Raw genomic sequence first — 18350 nt, forward strand, 5'->3', positions numbered from 1 at the left:
CGAGGTATTCTTGGACGAAGCAACCCATGGCTGCCGACAAGGTGCCTTCTGTCAGGTTGGGCTGACTACCTCCTCTGACTAAGTAGACCAGGGATAATGACAGCCCGGGACGAAACCATGGGATCTTGATCCGGGCTCGTCTTCATTCCCCCACCACCAGTTTTAAGTTTATGGTGATATAAATTCCAAATTTAAACTTCAATTCAAAATTTAAACCCTAAAATTTTTGCTATTTATAGATAGGTTTACATTATCTTTATGACTAGCTTAATCGAAAGTTCTCTCTATTATCGAAGGGGTAATTAACTATAGGGGCTTGCGCCTATAGGAAACCAGACTCAGATCAAAAAGTCCTCACTAATGAGGAGGAAATCTCTGGTAGTGTCTTATCTAAAACCCAATCTGCCTTCTTAAAATTCCCGGCGATCATCCCCAAAATTGGAATTTTTCGGAGCCCACAGATTTCTGGCGACTCCGCTGGGAATGGTTTCTTTCCATCTTTGGCTGTCACTTATGTGCTATTGTAGCCACAGCAAAAATTATGATGATATTGAGCTCTGTACGGTGAACATCAGGATGCGACATTTGGTCCTTATGTCCAAGATCATCACTGAAAGGTCCCGATGGAGCTAAAACTACCATCTATTATGATGGTGAGGTAAAGAAAGAATCAAGATATGTATGGTGAGATCAGGAGTGTGACACTTGGATATATATTCAAGAATCCACCGCTGAAGAGGTCCGACATAAGTGAAATAAATATAGAGACCCACATCTCTAGAAATTTTTTTCAAAGATGGTGTGACATCTAATGTGTACTCCTAGAGATCCACCTTAATGGGTGAGAAACTTTCATCGATGGAGGGAAAATTTTCATCCCTAGAAGAGAGATTTGGGGGAATGGAAGAGATGATCCAGAAATTGTTAGAAGCTCAAGTTGTTACATCAAACCCTACCTCGTCGTAGGTGTCGCACCAGGGTCCCATCCCACCACGCGCACTAAGGGCGTGCTTGGGGCAATTTTTTGGTCCGACACTAGTGCCGAGGAAATAGAGTAGAGGGGAGCATTCTTTTTTTATATAATTAATTATAATTAAGATTAAATTTAATTAATCATTAATTAATTAAAATAATTAATTATAATTATTATAATTAACTAACTAAAAAATTAATTATAATTAATCTTAATTAATCATAACTAATAAATAATAATTAACTTTAATTACTTAAAATTAATTAATAATAATTAATTATAATCAATCATTTATAAATTATAATTAAAAAAATTGACTTTAATTAAAATAATTATAATCATTCAATTATGATTATTTAATTAAAGTTGACTATAGTTAATACAATAATTATAAATAATTAAGATAATTAAAATTGATTACGATTAATTAACATTAACCTTAATAAAAATTAATTAAAATCCTCTCTCCCATTTCTCTGGTTCGGCATACACGAGATTTGGCCGAAGAAGAGTGCGAATGGGAGAAAATTACCTTCACTGTGGGCGGCTCTCGTTATTACTCCCGCTCAAAATGTTGTAACCTCCGATCCTAACAGAGAGGAAGCGTCGGGTAGGGAGTCGGACGGCAGGGAGGAGTTCGGGTTTAGGAGAGAAAACCAAACGGGGAGCTCGACCGAATGGGATCGGGCGGCTACAGGTAGGCACGACGAATCTCTCTCTCTGCGTGGATGAAAGGAAGCCAGCACAGGGAAACAGAGGATGCGGGATGCTCGCGGCTTCGGGAAGATCGTCGGCGAGACTGGGCGGCTGAGAAAATCGGGAAGAGGGAGGAGGCTTCGGCAGTGGAGATCGAGCGCAGGAAGAGAGAGAGTGTCGTGGATGTGGGAAGAGGAGTCGGAGAAGCAGTCGTGTGCGTGGGAGAGAGCAGCGATTGAAGGCTACATCTGCTCTGGTATTTAACGACGCGTTTGGGCTCTCGATCGAGGAGAGGTCGCAGGATTTGTGCAGGGATTCCGGCAGAAATCGTGGATCCGCCAGGTATGATTTTGATTTTTTTTTTGTTCTACTAGTTAATGCTTAGAGGACAACATTTATTTTATACAATGTAAAGAGGAATTGTGTTAGAGAGTTAATAGGCATGAAAAAGTTTGTCACTCACCATAAAAAGTTTGTATCGTTCAAGATAAATTTTCAAGTTGCTTCTACCAAGCGGATTGATGTATTTTTTAGGGATGAAAATGTTTGTGGAAAAGTTTGGGGAAAAGTTTGTATCGTTCAAGTTAAATTTTCAAGTTAAAGTCTGTAACCCTGCTTAAGTAGGATTGATGTATTTTTTTCCTCCAAGCGGATATAGGTGATGCCCCTGGGTGTTGTGTTTAATAACCGGTCACTCACCACTATCCAAGATTGAGCGATAGAGTTCCAAACCTAGCTGCCCAAGAAATTGATCTCATATGGTTACCAAGAACTCCATGTAACATTCTTGCCATATGGATCATTTTAAGGTTTTGAAAGGAGGAACCAAGGCATTAGCTCTATGGTTCACAAAATTATGTGGGGAGAAAATGTCATTAAGAACTAATCCTATAACATAGAAAAGAATTGGAAGAGAATTATCAATAACCTTCTATTTAATTCTCTTCTCATGGAATTTTCCTACTATTTGATTCCTCATTATAGATACCATTGATTCGTCGTTGATTTCCATCAAATCAATGATAATTTCATTATTTCCCTATTTTCCTATGAGACAAAAAACTGCAATTGATATCTTTTATGAGTTAACTAACATTTGGAAAAGGAACAGACATAAGGAATTCAGTATATAGGGTAAAGACTGCTTATTTTGCTCCTATCATTTGTTCTTTCATAATCAAAGGTTGGGTCAATGGTAGGCACCTTCTATCTTTCTTCTTAATCCTTGTCTGTCCTCTTTTGAGATGATCGGTTTGGTCGCCAGAAACTTCGATATCGGACGGCTAATATCAGCCGCCGGAAGATTACTATTACCGCCGGTTCTCCGGCGGTGGCGGCACCGGCAATTACTTTGATTATGACCGTCGTTAAACCGCCGGTGCGTTACCGACGATATGCCGGCGGTTTGGCAGCCGGAAAAATCCTTCGGTTATGACCGCTGGTAAATAATTGGCGGTCACCAGCGTTATGACCGCCGGAAAACTACTGGCGGTACGTTTCCTACGCGGTTTTTACCGGCAGATTTTAAACCGCCGGAAAGCTTATGATAACCGCCGGAACAAGCCGCCGGTACTAAGTGATTTTCCTATAGTGAATATACATTAAAATGTTTTTGTTTATACATTATTAATATGTCAAAGAATAAAAAAGTAATCATACAACAACAATAAGCCTTTATCGCACTATGTGTAGTCAGCTACATGAATCCTTTTTCTCTATTATGTCATATTAAGAGTCAAATTCTCATCTAAATCGAATAAAGAAAGGTCATTTATCATATTTTATAATAAAGTCTTTTTAGATCTACCTCTACTTTTCTTAACGTAAGTCAAATTTAATACATCTATTTTCCTAACTGGGTCATCAGAAGGTCACTGTTTTATGTGACCAAACCATCCAAGGCAACTCTCTCTAATCTTATCTTCCACTAGATCAACACCAACCTTTTCAATTATAAGCTCATTAATCATAATTTTAAAAAAATACAAAATAATCCCTCGACTTTCATTGGGTTAATTTAATCCCAAAATATCAACATTTTCGTAATCCAGTCCCCTCAACTATACAAAACTGATCCAAAATGGTCCATCAAGCACTAAATTAAAATCAATTTTGTATAGTCAAGGAACTAAATTGAGATCAATTTTATATCTCAATTTTTATCAATTTCTATCAGAGGGGCTATTTAGGATCAATTTTGAGTCAAGAAACTTATAATTGGAAAAAATGTGATACTCTATGAATTTGTCACATACAAAAATCAATGGGCTATTCAGACTTTTTGTATTTTTTATAATAAAAAAGAAAAAAATAGAAAAAAGAAATGAATTAGCATACTGTATGGTGGGTGATAAGTGATTTAAAAAGCTGACTCAAAAAAGAACAAGCAATCAGTAAATCTCCTATTAAACAAAAAGTTACAATAATTGCAAGCAATAGGATATGAAAAGAAATAATGCTCACCAGTGACACTGAATGTTTTTGACAATGATGACGTGATGATGGTCCTTTCTTGCATCCCATGCAGAGAAGAAATGGACACATGTTTATGCATGTCAAATGTTATATACTCATATACCTGGAAGAACTGAATAGCATTACTACATACTGATAGAAGTGAATAAGAATACAGGTTAATAGTAGGCAGCATTCAATGAAAAAAATGACCTAAAACAGTTGTTGGCATCTAAATCAAACATAAAATCAACCCGCTTGACGAATTATATGCCAATATATGTTGAGATCACAACAAAAAGAAACATTTTAAAATAATAGAATTACAAAAGAATGATATACTTCTAACTTATAGTGGAAATCTTAATTAATGTTCTTCCAGAAGAAAGAATTAACATCAACTATCAAAACCTTTAAACTTTTGAATAATGTTTTGTAATATTAAGATTGTGTGTTTTAAAATAATGACTCTGTTGGTGGTTAGCTTTCAACTATGGCTTTATTTTTTGTTGGCTTCAAATATATATTCAAATATTTTATTGTTATGAAAGCATTAAGCTTTTTTCTTTGCATGTCAATTGTTTCTCGTAACAATGACTACGATCAAAATGGAAGGAAACCCTTTGATTTACAATATGCTTAATTCAGCAGTTGCCAAAAAAAAATTATTTTGGCCTAAAGAAAGTGTAAATGCTTTCGCCTTATTTTATCATTTGCAACCTCCTTCAAGAAATTTAATTTAAGCAGGGCTCCATACTTCATCAGTAATGCAAATGCAATCCTTGCTGCGGCAAGCTTCAGCAATGGCTTCAAGTTCTCCCTTGGTGAAAACTTTCCCAGTTGGATTATGCGGGCTGCAACATTATAAAATTAGCCGTTTAAAAGAATAAAAAGCATTCATTGATAAAACTTATCTGTAAATTATTGCACAGTACCTTGTTAAACCTTTCGGTGAATTGTCCTATCAAGGATCTCTAAAAATTTGCAAATAACAGCTACTGCTTACCTTCAATGTTTGATCTGACCATGATGATCAAGTTCATGAGTTGATGAGAAATTTTTTTACATTTTGAGTCATTTAGAAAGTTATTAAAAGGTTCTTTAGTAATTCTATTTTCTTATTTTTAAGTCATTAATTAATGATATGAGGTTCTATAAAAGGGCCTTTTTACTGTGGTGTTCCTTTCCAGATGAGGTGATGGGTTTCAATTCTTAGAAAAAAAAACATATTTATGGTTTTAAATTAACCAAATTAGAAATCAAGAAGGGACCTCTTGTGATTTTCCTTTCCTTGCTTAGTAATCCCATTAGAACTACACCTCATAAAAAACTCTACCTTCACCAAATACATTAGATGATATAATGGAATAATTGCCTAATCATATACCTATCAGTACATATCATCATTAGAACTTAAGGCACCTCCACAGCCTCCTCAACCCTATTAAAAATGTCTTAGGATAGGTCCCAATACCATCATCCTGAAATAAGCAAATAATCTTAGAAACTACATGAACCCTATAGACCATAGGAATCTTAGGAACCATAGTCTTAGAGCCAGAAAGATAATAGAGGCCATAAGTAATGTTAAAATCCTATTGAAAATTATTATTCTAGTGACACTCATGATGGTAACCACTATAAGCATCGAAAGAGATTATGAAGTTCTTCAGATCGAAGTTATTATAAATATGAAGCAATTAAAAGAGTTAAGATTATGACACTATCTATGATGGTAGAGTAATCCAACATTTCTTGATTGTATCTAAATCTAAGGACTGCTTGAATTGTCTTGAAAAAAAAAACACATAGGTGTGGTCTCTAAAAAGAAGAATGAATGATTGCATTTTGTTTTGTGAATAATTTTCATCTAAGACTGAAGTGAGACTCTTAAAACCACAGATTAGATGATACAAATCACAAAGTATTAGAGGTGAATTGACAAGTTTCTCCTTTTCGGATTTGTAGAAAATCATATGATTTTTAATAATAAAATTAGTAAATTAGAGCTTTGTTGGAAAGTGTTACATATATATTTCATCAAAAAATTTTAAATTGGAAACTTTCTAAATTAAATCTAGGACCATCCGAACTCTGATTTCAACAAACTTATGGTCGAACTGAACATATCTCGAAAAGAAGAACTCAACGTCGCCAAATTCGATCCAATATGAGCCCAAATGGATCCAAATCGAGGACCGGAAGCACATTTGGAAAGTTCAAACCATAAATTGGATGACCAAATGATCTCCAAATGTGCATGCTTATAGTCGAATTGAGCGGCTCGACAAGATGAATCCAACGAGCCCAAGATCACTACATTCTGATATCATTAAGAAACTCAAATACTCGATAAACAGCCCATGATCAAGGGAATCGATATCAGTCATCCATTCAAATCACTCCCAACGTGCCTGTGACCTTTTTCCTATTTACCGGTCATGTCACTCCCATAAAATTATAAATAAACCCCTCATTCTTCATTGAGGGGGGAGGAAGAAAGGGAAAGAAGAAATGAGAGGATGAGATTTCTCTTGCTAACAAGCTCCTCCTCGACCACCGCTCAGCTACCGGCTGTCACCGGACATCAGCTCAGCCACGAAATATCACCAGACTTTCACCCAACCACTGAAAGTTTTTGAACTACAGTCCTTCCAACCACTATCGGTCGACTACAGTCTTTCCGACCTCTGTCACCTGCCAACTACGGTCCTTCCGACCACCATCGCCATACTATGATCTTTCTGACCTCCATCGCCAGACTACAATCCTTCCGATCACAGGCACCCAACTACAGTCCTTCTATCCTACATGGCTCGCCGACTATGATCCTGTCAACTAAACGAAAATGTCAACACTTTTTCTTCCACCACTCACCATGTAATGCACTTTATATGATATATATTTACTACATCGAGCCAAGGCTTTTCCCAAAAGGAAGGGCCTCAATTGTAATCTATTGCAAATATTAGTGCATTCATGTAAATTGGGCAAGGCCCCGTATTTTTCGCTTTCAGGGGTTTTCACGTAAAAACTCTAGTATCCCTTATGAATTCTAAACCCCTATTTTTTATCTATTTGTGTGTTGGATCTTCATACAAAGTTAGGAAGCTAAAATATATATTTATATACTACCGCAAATATTCAAAGATGCAACAATATATATATGATTCCACTAAAATGCAATCCTAGCCTTCCATTTAATTTACCAAAAATAAATCTTGGCCTTTCATTTTATTTATATATTTAATTAACTTATTTAATAAATTCATTTATTCATTGAAATGCATGACATTTTTTTATTTTGTTTGCATTAATTACATTTAAGTAAGAACCAATTGGTGCATTTAATTATATTTATTTTTATATTCAATTAGGATTACTTAACCTTTCATTTTATTTATAAATTTAATTAACCTATTTATTAATTTCATTTATTCATGTAAATGCATCACAATTTTTATTTTGTTAATATTAATTGCATTTAAGAGTCAATTGATGCATTTAATTATATTAACTTTTACATTCAATTAGATTAATTAATATACTTTTTTATTATTTCTTAATTAATACATACTCTAGCAAATAATAATATAATTCATTAATTAATATTCATTATATATATAATATATAAAACTGATTTTTAATCCTTCTCAAATTGAATTATAGCCCTTAAATTTATGATGAATATTAAATCCTAACATTTAAATATATAATTATTACATAAAAATTTAAATTAAATATATACCACTATTATAAAAGCCGCTTGAATTTCCTTTCGCATAAAATCTTCGCCATCATTTTAATTCCTTCTAAAATTATCTTGTCCCTAAATTGTATTATAAATAATTAGTAAATCTAAAAATATGTAATAATGATGCAAATTAATGCCTATTGCCGCAAATTAATGCCGCTTAAATTTCCTTTTGATTTGCACTTCAAATTTTTGCAAATTAATTTGTTTTAGCATGTAATTAATTTACACTTTTGATCTATAAAAGCTAATTAATTTGTACTTTTGATCTTCCAATGGCTAATAAAAAGATGTAAATTATCATCTGGAAGATTAAAATTATAGTTTCTTAAGAGTCCAAACTCCAAAGGTCAAAAATATGAATAGTTATGAGGACTTTAGTGAGATAGTAACAGTTTTTCAATAATTATAACAGTTATTATAGTAAGAATATATAATAATTATGCAAATAAATGCTCATTACCGCAAATTAATGCCACTTTTTTTTTCTTATTTGCACTTTAAATTTTCGCAATTTAATTTGCTTTAGCATGTAATTAATTTGCACTTTTGATATATAAAAGCTAATTAATTTGTACTTTTGATCTTCTTATGCCTAATAAAAGATATAAATTGTCATCTGGAAGGTTAAAATTGCAGTTTCTTAAAAGTAGAAATGCCTTCGCCTCTTCATTTTTCGGTTTTTGGCTTTTTTCCTCTAATATGTCTATTCGTCTAACGTCTTTTAATTTCTCAATCATTCATTAAGTCATTAACATCTTCACATCTCCCTGAATAAACCTCTTCAGCTCTCGATTTTGATATTAAAATCAAAGAAACCTCTTCAAAAACCTGGCACGCCTCTCAATTTCACAACTGATGGCCCTTCATAGGGCGCATCAACTTTACGTTGAGATGGTTTTTGAAAGAGCTTGTTCCATGAGTAATGATGACTCTCCTAAGTCACCTACGTCGTCGATGCTTAGTCTAGCGTCGCTCTCGCTTCCTAAGATTTGGAAGTGGTACTCTTCAAGGCTATGAATCTCCATCAGCTATCGGCAAAAACTACGGAACCTTAGGCAAACAACTCCCGCATTTGGGTGAAACCTTCGACTGTGATTCTGACATTGTTCAGGCCTTCACAAGTTTCGGCATCCCCCTCACCATCATTTCCCCAATGGTGACATCTTCTTCCTCTCTCGCGTACCCAACACACCACTTGGGTTGCCACCAATGTATCCCTTATTACTCAAATAAATATACCTGGACATCCAAAAATATAAATTATTTATCTTTTGAAGGAGGTAGGATGGCATTTGCTCCTTTTCAAAGCTTGCACACATTCTCTTCACAATTAGCTACCCGTATATTAAACTTAGGCAAAAATGTTTTGCTTTTGCCTAGCTTTCTACAGCAGCAATGGTGAAGAAAGTCTGGCTCAACAATCATAACTTATAAATATGTTTTAGAAAGGGAATGAGGCAACTAACTAAAACTTAAATTTTTTTTTCCATTTTGGGAAGTAACAGGTTTCAGTTTCTTTTTATCTACACCATCCATGGTGACATTTTCTTCTTTCTCTTACAATCCTTGCGACATGAAGAGAGTATTTTTCCATTCTCCTTATTAATATGTGGATCTGCTTGTTTTTCCAGTTTTGTGGTTGAAGTAGGCATTTGGAAATGAAATTTTATTCGAGTATACTTTTCATAAGATTCGTATATTTTTTGCGCTAATGGAATTGAAGAGATATATTAGAAGGCCAGGTTGCAGTTCTTTTCGATTGGAGAACACTCGACAAAGAACCTTGCTGTTGGTTGATTTGGTGCGGTTTGCTCTAAAGCTTAGAATCATATGGTTACTTTGTAAGCATTGCAAGAGTTGATTTATGTATTGGAAAATTTTTCATTGGGATGGGGGTTGATGTGATTATGGTTTTGCATCATAAGATAGAAAATTTATTAGGTGCAGATTTAGCTCTCATCCGGATTCGAATGAAATCAAGTAATGTGGCTTATACATACCCCATGGCAATCCGTACTCCACACGTCATAAGGTATGCTTTTGTTAGTAGTAGCATTGATGTTGAGGAACCTCTCAGTACTGTTGAAAGTAATTTTACTTTATTTTGCTTTTTTCATCATGTTATAGATAAAATTAGCATCTAAAAACTTAAAAATTGGTTTAATTTTAAAAATTCCGATAATTGGGAAATATATAAAGTTGCTCGTAAGGATGCTAAGAAAGCCATATGCGATGCAAAGACATTAGCTTTTAGTGATTTATATCTTACTTTTTTAAGCTAATATTATGTTGAGTATAATTTTTTATTTTTATCTTCACATTCTTTTTGACACTTGTTCTCCAAATATTGAGCCACTCTTTATTATCATGATAATCTCTTTAATTACTCAAATAATCAAAACACTAATATTTGATTGAAAAAAATTATTAACTTCTACAATGTCTTTGTAAATTTTTCTGTATATTGATGTAAATTTACCCACAAATATTAGAGATAAAAAAATATCAATGCATTTTATGTTATTTTCATGTCTTGTTTTAGAGCTCTCTCTAATATTTCTTAATTTTAATATTAAAAAATATTAATGCATTGATATTAATTTTATCTTTTCATTAAAAATTATAATTTATTTCTATATTATTTAAATTTTTATAATAAAATTTTTAAATTTTATTAAGTGCATGCACAACTATTTTATTGTCTATTTCATTTGGATAATACCTACAAAGATTGAATTATTTAGTTCAAAGTTAATGTGAAAATTGTAAGTGTTAGAATTCCTTTAGTAAGAATGTTTTTATTTGAAAAATAGGATGAAAAGTTGTTAGAATGTTTTTATTTGCAAAATCGGATAAAAAGTTGCTCAAAAATTAATGATGATAAGCTATTGACTAAAAATAATAAATTTTAGTTCTGATCAAAGATTTTATTTTCTTACCAAATTATAAAAAATAAATTATATTTTGCTCAATATAAATTTATATAATTTTGATATTTTATTAATATAATCATTATTTCAAATATTTTTATTAATAAATTTATTTATTCATATAAATAAATAAATATAGTACGATAATTCATAATGCGTATTTTAATTTTAATTCACGTGCACTTATTGCTTAATTTAATTCTAAAAGCATTGTCTTATTTGATATAGCACATTGGTTTCTTTATTTTTTTTGTTATAGTTGAATTTCACTTGACATTGTAGCCTATCATTTTATTTTGATATTTTAATTACATATCTTAATGACTATAAAGTTTTATCTTGTAATTATTGTATGTAAAATCTATGAGGTTTCCTACTCTTTGGTTGCATATTTTAGATGACTACTTTCATTCTATTTTCTTCACTTTGTTGGGAACTTATCTTATGATTTGATTATATTTGTAACTCATCTCTATTGATGCAAAACCGAAAAAGCCATATATGGAGAAGTGTTAGCTCTTGGTAACTTCAAAGTGATTATTATTCTTTAATTTATTTTTTCATCAACTCTTAGATAAGTCTATAATTTTAATTGGATTGGCCCTTCCCTTCTCTCTTGCAAGCACATGCTTATTTTAACCAAACCATGTAAATTTGTTCATCATATTCATTTTAATACATTATTGTATTCATTTATAGCTCTAAATGTATATGGTTATTTATTTTTATATCCCTATCATGAACGATATATATTATTTGACTAATACATCTTAAATATGTATATTTTCGGACTTCTTTATTGTTGAAACAAATATTTATTAATATTATAATATTACTATAATTTTAAGTTGTTTTAATGTAATTTTAAAAATATACTTCAAACAAAAATTGCGATTTGGGCAAATAGAAGTCTTCTTTATTTGCTAATTTTTAAATGTATTTCTACACTCTATGTGGAAATAATAATAAATAGGTTATATGTATAAATCATGTATAAGCATGCTATCTTATATGTAATATTATATAGCATGTAATAATTTAATTTTAAATTTTATATATTTTTTAATTTTAGTCACGTGCATCATGTGCACGTATATTTATACTATTATATATATATATATATATATATATATATATATTATATATATATATATATATTAGTTTTCTAGTCACAGTAGTTTGTATATTAAATTTGATTCAAATATCATTGGGCTACAATACCAAACCATGCTATTAGACAAGCAAAACTAATATTACTAAGTGATAACAGCTTAAATTTTAGCGAATACCTAAAACGATAATTAATCTTGGCTCAACTACCCAAAATATGTAAAAGATTGTTGTGGTTTTAATTTCAAAATGATTAAAACAAAGTTGTTAAAATAAAAAAATACTAACCTGTTAAGAACCATAGCTTTTGTCCGACTTGTAAAGGATTTTGTTAATTTTTCTACGTCAAAAGTCCAATAAGGTGGATCCAATGGCACATAGACCTGAAAAATTCAATCGAGGAAATCACAAGGTTAAACTGTCTTCAACAATAAATATACTTGGAAAACTATATAATTTACAAAAGAGTTCATCAATCCACACGGACAGCATGTTATATAATTCTGAATCTGCAGCTATCAAAGATGGTTTCATCAACAATTTTGTCAATTATGTGACTCACATCATGACTAAAGGCTATATCTCAGTATGCAAATGGAACTTAACAAATCATACTGGAGTAAATCCAAGGTAAAATTGATGGTCAACTTACAGGTATTCCTCCAGCCAAAGAAATGCATGGTCCATATGTTTCATAAGCAGGATCAAACAAAAGAACTTCATCGCCATGGTCGATCACTGTCAAGTAATTTTCAGATGCCATAAATAGCCATAAAATCTGATCTTACTTCTTATTAAATCTAAGACATCAATCTTCAATACAATGCCCTGTAACTTGTGTCTAATGCCATTTGCCAATCCAGGTCAAATTTCGCCCTCATTCAACATAAATTTTTTACACTATAAAGACAGGGCAGGAGCAGGGTAGATTGATCACCAAAGAAAATATGCGAAAGTTTACCAGCAAATATAGATGCAGCAAATGCTTCGGTCTGGCCGCAGCTGATCACAACATCAGTGAGTGGATTTATATGAAGGCCATGGTCTCGTTTCATTTTTTCTTCCAGTAATTCACAAATGCCTTGCACATGCCTTTACTCCAGAGCAAGATAGTTTAGAAGGGTACCGAGAAAACTAAGCTTTAAAACCAAATGTATCATTCAAGAAAATCAACGTTAAGATTAAACACAGTAAAAGAATGCCATTAAATACATCTATTCTAAGATATTATTGTAATCCATTCTGTTAGGACCCTAGCTTAGTCGTCAACTCTTCGGACAGAAACTAAAAGAGGATGAGTCAAAAAAAGGAGGAAAGGAGTGATAAACCTATACTGATTGAAATCGGAGTTGATGGCAGAGACGGCGGCAGCCTTGAAATCTGGCGGCGCGGGGAAGTCGGGGAAACCATGGGCCAGGTTAATGGCGCCGATTCTTTGGGCGAGCTGCGAAAGCTCTTGGATTGGAGACGGCGTTAGCATACGAGCGACCCTTGAGAGTTTTGCATCCATTATCTCGACACTCTATCCCTTCCGCAAAATTGCTTAGAAAAGAATCTTCCAAGAACAACCAATAAATGATTTTAGAATGACAAAAATAAATCTCTTAGAACGAAATTCACCCTGAGCAATCAATCTATTGCTTCATAAAAGGCTAATTCCACTCCATGAAACCAAAAGAACCACCTCACCTGTAATTAAAAATAGGAGCATAATAAGGAAAAAACAAAACCAAACAAAGGACATACAACAAAGAACCCCTTCTAAGGACTCAGATTGGAAAAACCTCCAACCCAAGTAGAATCCAGACAAAAATTTCCCATCCAAAAAGGTGTCAAAATAAAATCTCCCTTCCAAGGTAAAGATCTCATTGTCGAACCAACCATCCAAATAATTAAAAAGGAGGATCTAAGCATCATTGTCCAAACAATAACCAAAGCAGATAAGCACTGAAAACATGACAAAGACAACCAACCAACCTACCAGACAACGAGAAGAAACCACAAAAAAATAAAGCGTAAGGAAAAACCAGAAAGCCTAACCAACCTACCAAGAGAAGAAGAAATAAGAGATAGAAACCAAAAATCCAAAAACTAGACCAGCCAAACCAACCACAAGACCCATACAACACTAAAACTACATAATAGAAACGACAATTAACAACTTAGCTGAATAACCCAACAAACCAACAAGTTGTCGGACCAACCAACCAAAAAAAGAGAAAGAGGAATTAAACATCAAAAATCCAAAGACCCAACCAGTCGAACCAACATAAAAAAAACACTAGACCAAACAACTTAACTAACCAGATTCTTGATATCATTTAAAGAACAACAATGCTTATTTTTAAATCTCCTATTATTTCTTTTTTTCATAAATAATAATTAGAACATCAAGAAATTAGAATAATCAAATTTTTAGAGTTAACATCCAAATTAGAAGCCATGATAAAAACAAACTCTTGTGTCAAATTAGGAATAAACATAAAATAACTCAAACCATGCACTAATTTAGAAATAATGCAAAAAGAGAAATCACATTCAAAAAATAGATGATTATGACTCTCTTCTACATTAGAACAAAGGCTACAAGTAAAAGAAACATTGAAATTTTTTTAGCAAGAATATCTACAATTTTCAAACCTTTCAAAATAGGCATCCGAGCAAAACAAGAAAACCTCATAGCATACCTATTATGCCATATGTGGGTCTCTGAAAGGGTGCTGCAAGTGTGGTTCATAATGCAAAGGATACAATCGCATTATCCCGTATGATGAAACAGTCGAAGGCCTTTACACTCTACGGAAGCAGACCAATGGGAAGTATATGTGATTATATATACGATTAACCATTGAGGATTATGGCTTTCACCTACACACCTTGATGATTAATAGTATATATGATCCAATAATCATGAGATTTCTTCCAATTGATACATCAGCTCGAATGAGATTTATTTGATGTAGGTGTCAGTTTTCCAAGAGCACAAGCCCCCATGATTGATTACATCCTAATACTTGAATTAAGAAACTCTCTATTAAGGATGTTATATTATTCTCTTCAAGGGTTTATTGCATATAATAATATATAGGCTCTCCTAATCCAAAGGAAGGTAGGTTTAATTAGGTTATTCAATCATACACGGATCACACATGCACTTGGTCGGTCCAAAGAGAAATCAAAAGTGGAATCATCTCATTCTAATATGCGTGAGAGAAAGATGGAAGTGGCACCATCAATGTGACATGGATTTGTGGGATTTACATCCTCCAAAGAGTGGAGAACTTATAAATTTATAAGGCATACAACAGTACACCAATGCTGTAATAGTCCATATTTTGACTTTGTAATTTTTTTTTGGAGTCATTATAACTCCAAATCAAAAATTATCTTTGTCATAGTATTTTGATTCTAGTATTTTACTTACATGATTTTTTTCATAATTTTTGGGCATTGGTGAAAATTCATAAGAAATTAGTACAAATTGGTACAAGTGAGGATTTATGAATCGTTAGGTGTTCATTTTTCAAATTGATTTGATCAATATTTTTCTGTAATTTTTAAAGTCCTAAAATTATTTATTTTAATTTTATACTAAAGAGATTAATTAAATTAAGAATATAATATTAAAAATATTATTTTATTAAAAATATCCTAATTCACTAATTATAAACTTTATTAAAACATTTTCTCCTCTCTAATTCTGCTAATAGAGAATGCTTAAATTATTTAGAGAAAAAATGAGGAGAGAGAAAAAGGAAATCAAGATTTAGAGACCACGTTGCTATTTTTGTCCGTCGAGCCTATTGGAAAAATTGCTCGTCTCGCTGTAAGGAATCTTTATCCTATTTTTTATTTAAAAAATTTATATTTTTGATATTTTTCTGATCAAATTTATGTTTCTCTTATTAAAAAGTATAAATAATTTTATATTGGTAAAACTTTTGCGGCATAACTTTTTGTATGTTATAGAGATTATGATTATGAGTATTTATTTTAATTTTTCACCATGTGATTTTAAAAATACAGCAATTTTTATCTATCCAAAAATTTATTTGATGTCTAAAAATAGTAGTATCATATAATAAAAGTCATAAAATATTATTTTATATAATTCTTAATATTTTGATAAATTTTTGAAAATATACATTTTTGCCTAATAGGATTCTTTATTGTCTACCGTTATGACATTTTGATATTTCCTTAATTAAGCTCAATTATGTATCATTTAATATAATGCATTAAAAATGAATGTGTATATATGCTTGAGTAATAGATGGTCGCTATTATTGTTATAATATTATGATAATAATGTATGTGTGTAAAAAATAAGTAAAGACTGGTTGGCACGTTGGTTGGAGACTTCTTAACTTGTATAGGATGGTGGGCTGACAGGCCTTCCATTAAATACTTTAGTTTAATATTATCCTCTATTAATTCATATGATAGTGATTGAGAGTTATAAGAAGATGATTATTGTATCGATGGACAATAAGTGATGACTCTATTTATTGAGCCAATGATTTATTGATACTGATACAATACTGAAAAATACTATTATAGACAAGACTTCTTACTTGTTTAGTGTGATTAATGAAATACATCTTTTTTTAGGTATTATTTTTATTATTGTATGAATTTATTATTACTGCATAGATTTACTATTATTATATTATTTTACTAATCCTATCATTGGATTGTTACTATTACTAATATAGATACTTATACTATTTGATACTACTGATTCATAATATAATAAGTATGTGACATATTAAAAATATAAAATACTGATTTGATACTAATATTGAATAACTAGATTGCATGTGAATATTCATATATGATTTTACTACATTGATTCAATTTGATTTTTAATAAGTATGTGACATATTAAAAATATAAAATACTGATTTGATACTAATATTGAATAACTAGATTGCATGTGAACATTCATATATGATTTTACTACATTGATTCAATTTTAGTAGTCTTTATTGATGTTTTAATTTGATGTTTTATCTGATTTCTTTACTGATTGATATTATTGATACTTATAGGCTTCTGCACTATAGTGTTTTATTGTTTATATATTCTACTACTAATGCATATGAATTTTAATATTTCTACATTAAATCAATAATCATATGAATATAACTACTATGATTTGATTGTTGACATACATATTGCTCCTTTGTCATGTTTTTAATTTAGTTATATATTTTGGTGACCTACTGGGCTTTTTAAACTCATTATATGTGGTTAAATGATTTCAGGTCAGGATATGAGAGCAGGAGTGTGAAGCTAGTTAGGATTCTTCATGTTCTATTTCTTTTCATTTATTTTTTTATACTTATAATATAATTATTATGATATGATTATATAGATTCTGAGTTGCATATATAATTTTTAGGAATGAATATAGATGTGTACATTAAGATTTTAAATTATAAAATTTATTTTGTTGTTTATTACTAATTGATGATATTAGATATCTCTAGTTGTTATTTATTTAAATGATAAATATATAATTCTTCCAATTTAGATTATAGGGTATTATAATTGGTATCAGAGCATAATTATTGAAATAATTAATTGTTGCTAAAGATATAGGATTGGATTAAGAGTTAGATAGAATGGGTAGTTTCAGGTTTATTATTTTATATACATAGTTATATCTATTTATTATTCATATCATATTAAATTGTGCAAGTGCAAAGTTAAATGGATCATCTAGAATCAAATGTACCAAATGAGCAACATAATGCATCTCTAGTGCCATCCGAAAGAATGTTGCAATTAGCTACTCTTATAACACCAGTAATGGGGGATGCACAGAGTAAGTCAGCTATAAGCAAAGAAGAAGAGGAAGATAAGCATTTATAAACATTTCATAAGTTGAAGCCTCCATTATTTGAAGAAGTTATTGAACCTTAAGTTGTATAAGACTTGTTGCTAAGGATAGAGAAAATTTTTGACAGCATGTAGTGTCCAAAGAACTGGAAGGTACCATTAGCTCTTTTTCTATTTGAAGGAGGGTAGAGAGATGATGGATTGGACAGAAGAGAGAGAAATTTCAAGGGAAGACAAATGCTGAGATCACTTGGGACGAGTTCACTACCATATCCAGGATGTTGTTTATACCTCCATCAGCCTGATAATAGATATAGGAAGCTTTCATTAAGCTAGAGTAAGGATGCAAAATAGCGATATAATATGAGGCTGAGTTTATTGCCCTTGCTAGGTTTGCTCCTTATTCGATCCCGACTGCTGAAGAAAAGTACTATATATTTCTTCAAGGGTTGATTAGAGAGCTGAGACATCCATTAGTGCCTCTACGGATTCAGGAATTTTCTTGTTTGGTGGAGCGGGCCAGATTAATAGAGATTGATTTGGCAACATCAACATCTAAATATGAGGTGGGCTCCAGATATGATGT

The 18350-nt window shown here is 31.7% G+C and overlaps 1 protein-coding gene across 4 annotated transcripts in view; it reads right to left on the reverse strand.

Moving 5' to 3' along the window:
- LOC110111645 (probable N-succinyldiaminopimelate aminotransferase DapC) overlaps nucleotides 1-13996 on the reverse strand; it is a 57023-nt gene extending 43027 nt beyond the window's left edge. Inside the window, exons 1-7 of one of the 4 annotated variants that reach the window (XM_020843604.2) lie at nucleotides 13705-13996; nucleotides 13249-13609; nucleotides 12882-13012; nucleotides 12573-12658; nucleotides 12209-12303; nucleotides 4881-4977; nucleotides 4133-4247 (exon numbers count right to left, since the gene is read on the reverse strand). In XM_020843604.2, coding sequence (XP_020699263.1) covers nucleotides 4133-4247; nucleotides 4881-4977; nucleotides 12209-12303; nucleotides 12573-12658; nucleotides 12882-13012; nucleotides 13249-13430 — 706 coding nt within the window. In that variant the 5' untranslated portion in view covers nucleotides 13431-13609; nucleotides 13705-13996. Of the gene's footprint in view, nucleotides 1-4132; nucleotides 4248-4880; nucleotides 4978-12208; nucleotides 12304-12572; nucleotides 12659-12881; nucleotides 13013-13248 lie in introns of all 4 variants that reach the window. The other 3 variants (XM_020843608.2, XM_020843607.2, XM_028697861.1) reach the window with 3 other exon arrangements.
- Between the last annotated feature and the right edge of the window lie 4354 nt (nucleotides 13997-18350).

Source organism: Dendrobium catenatum, unplaced genomic scaffold, assembly GCF_001605985.2.
Source record: "Dendrobium catenatum unplaced genomic scaffold, ASM160598v2 fragScaff_scaffold_1021, whole genome shotgun sequence".
NCBI lineage: Eukaryota > Viridiplantae > Streptophyta > Magnoliopsida > Asparagales > Orchidaceae > Dendrobium > Dendrobium catenatum.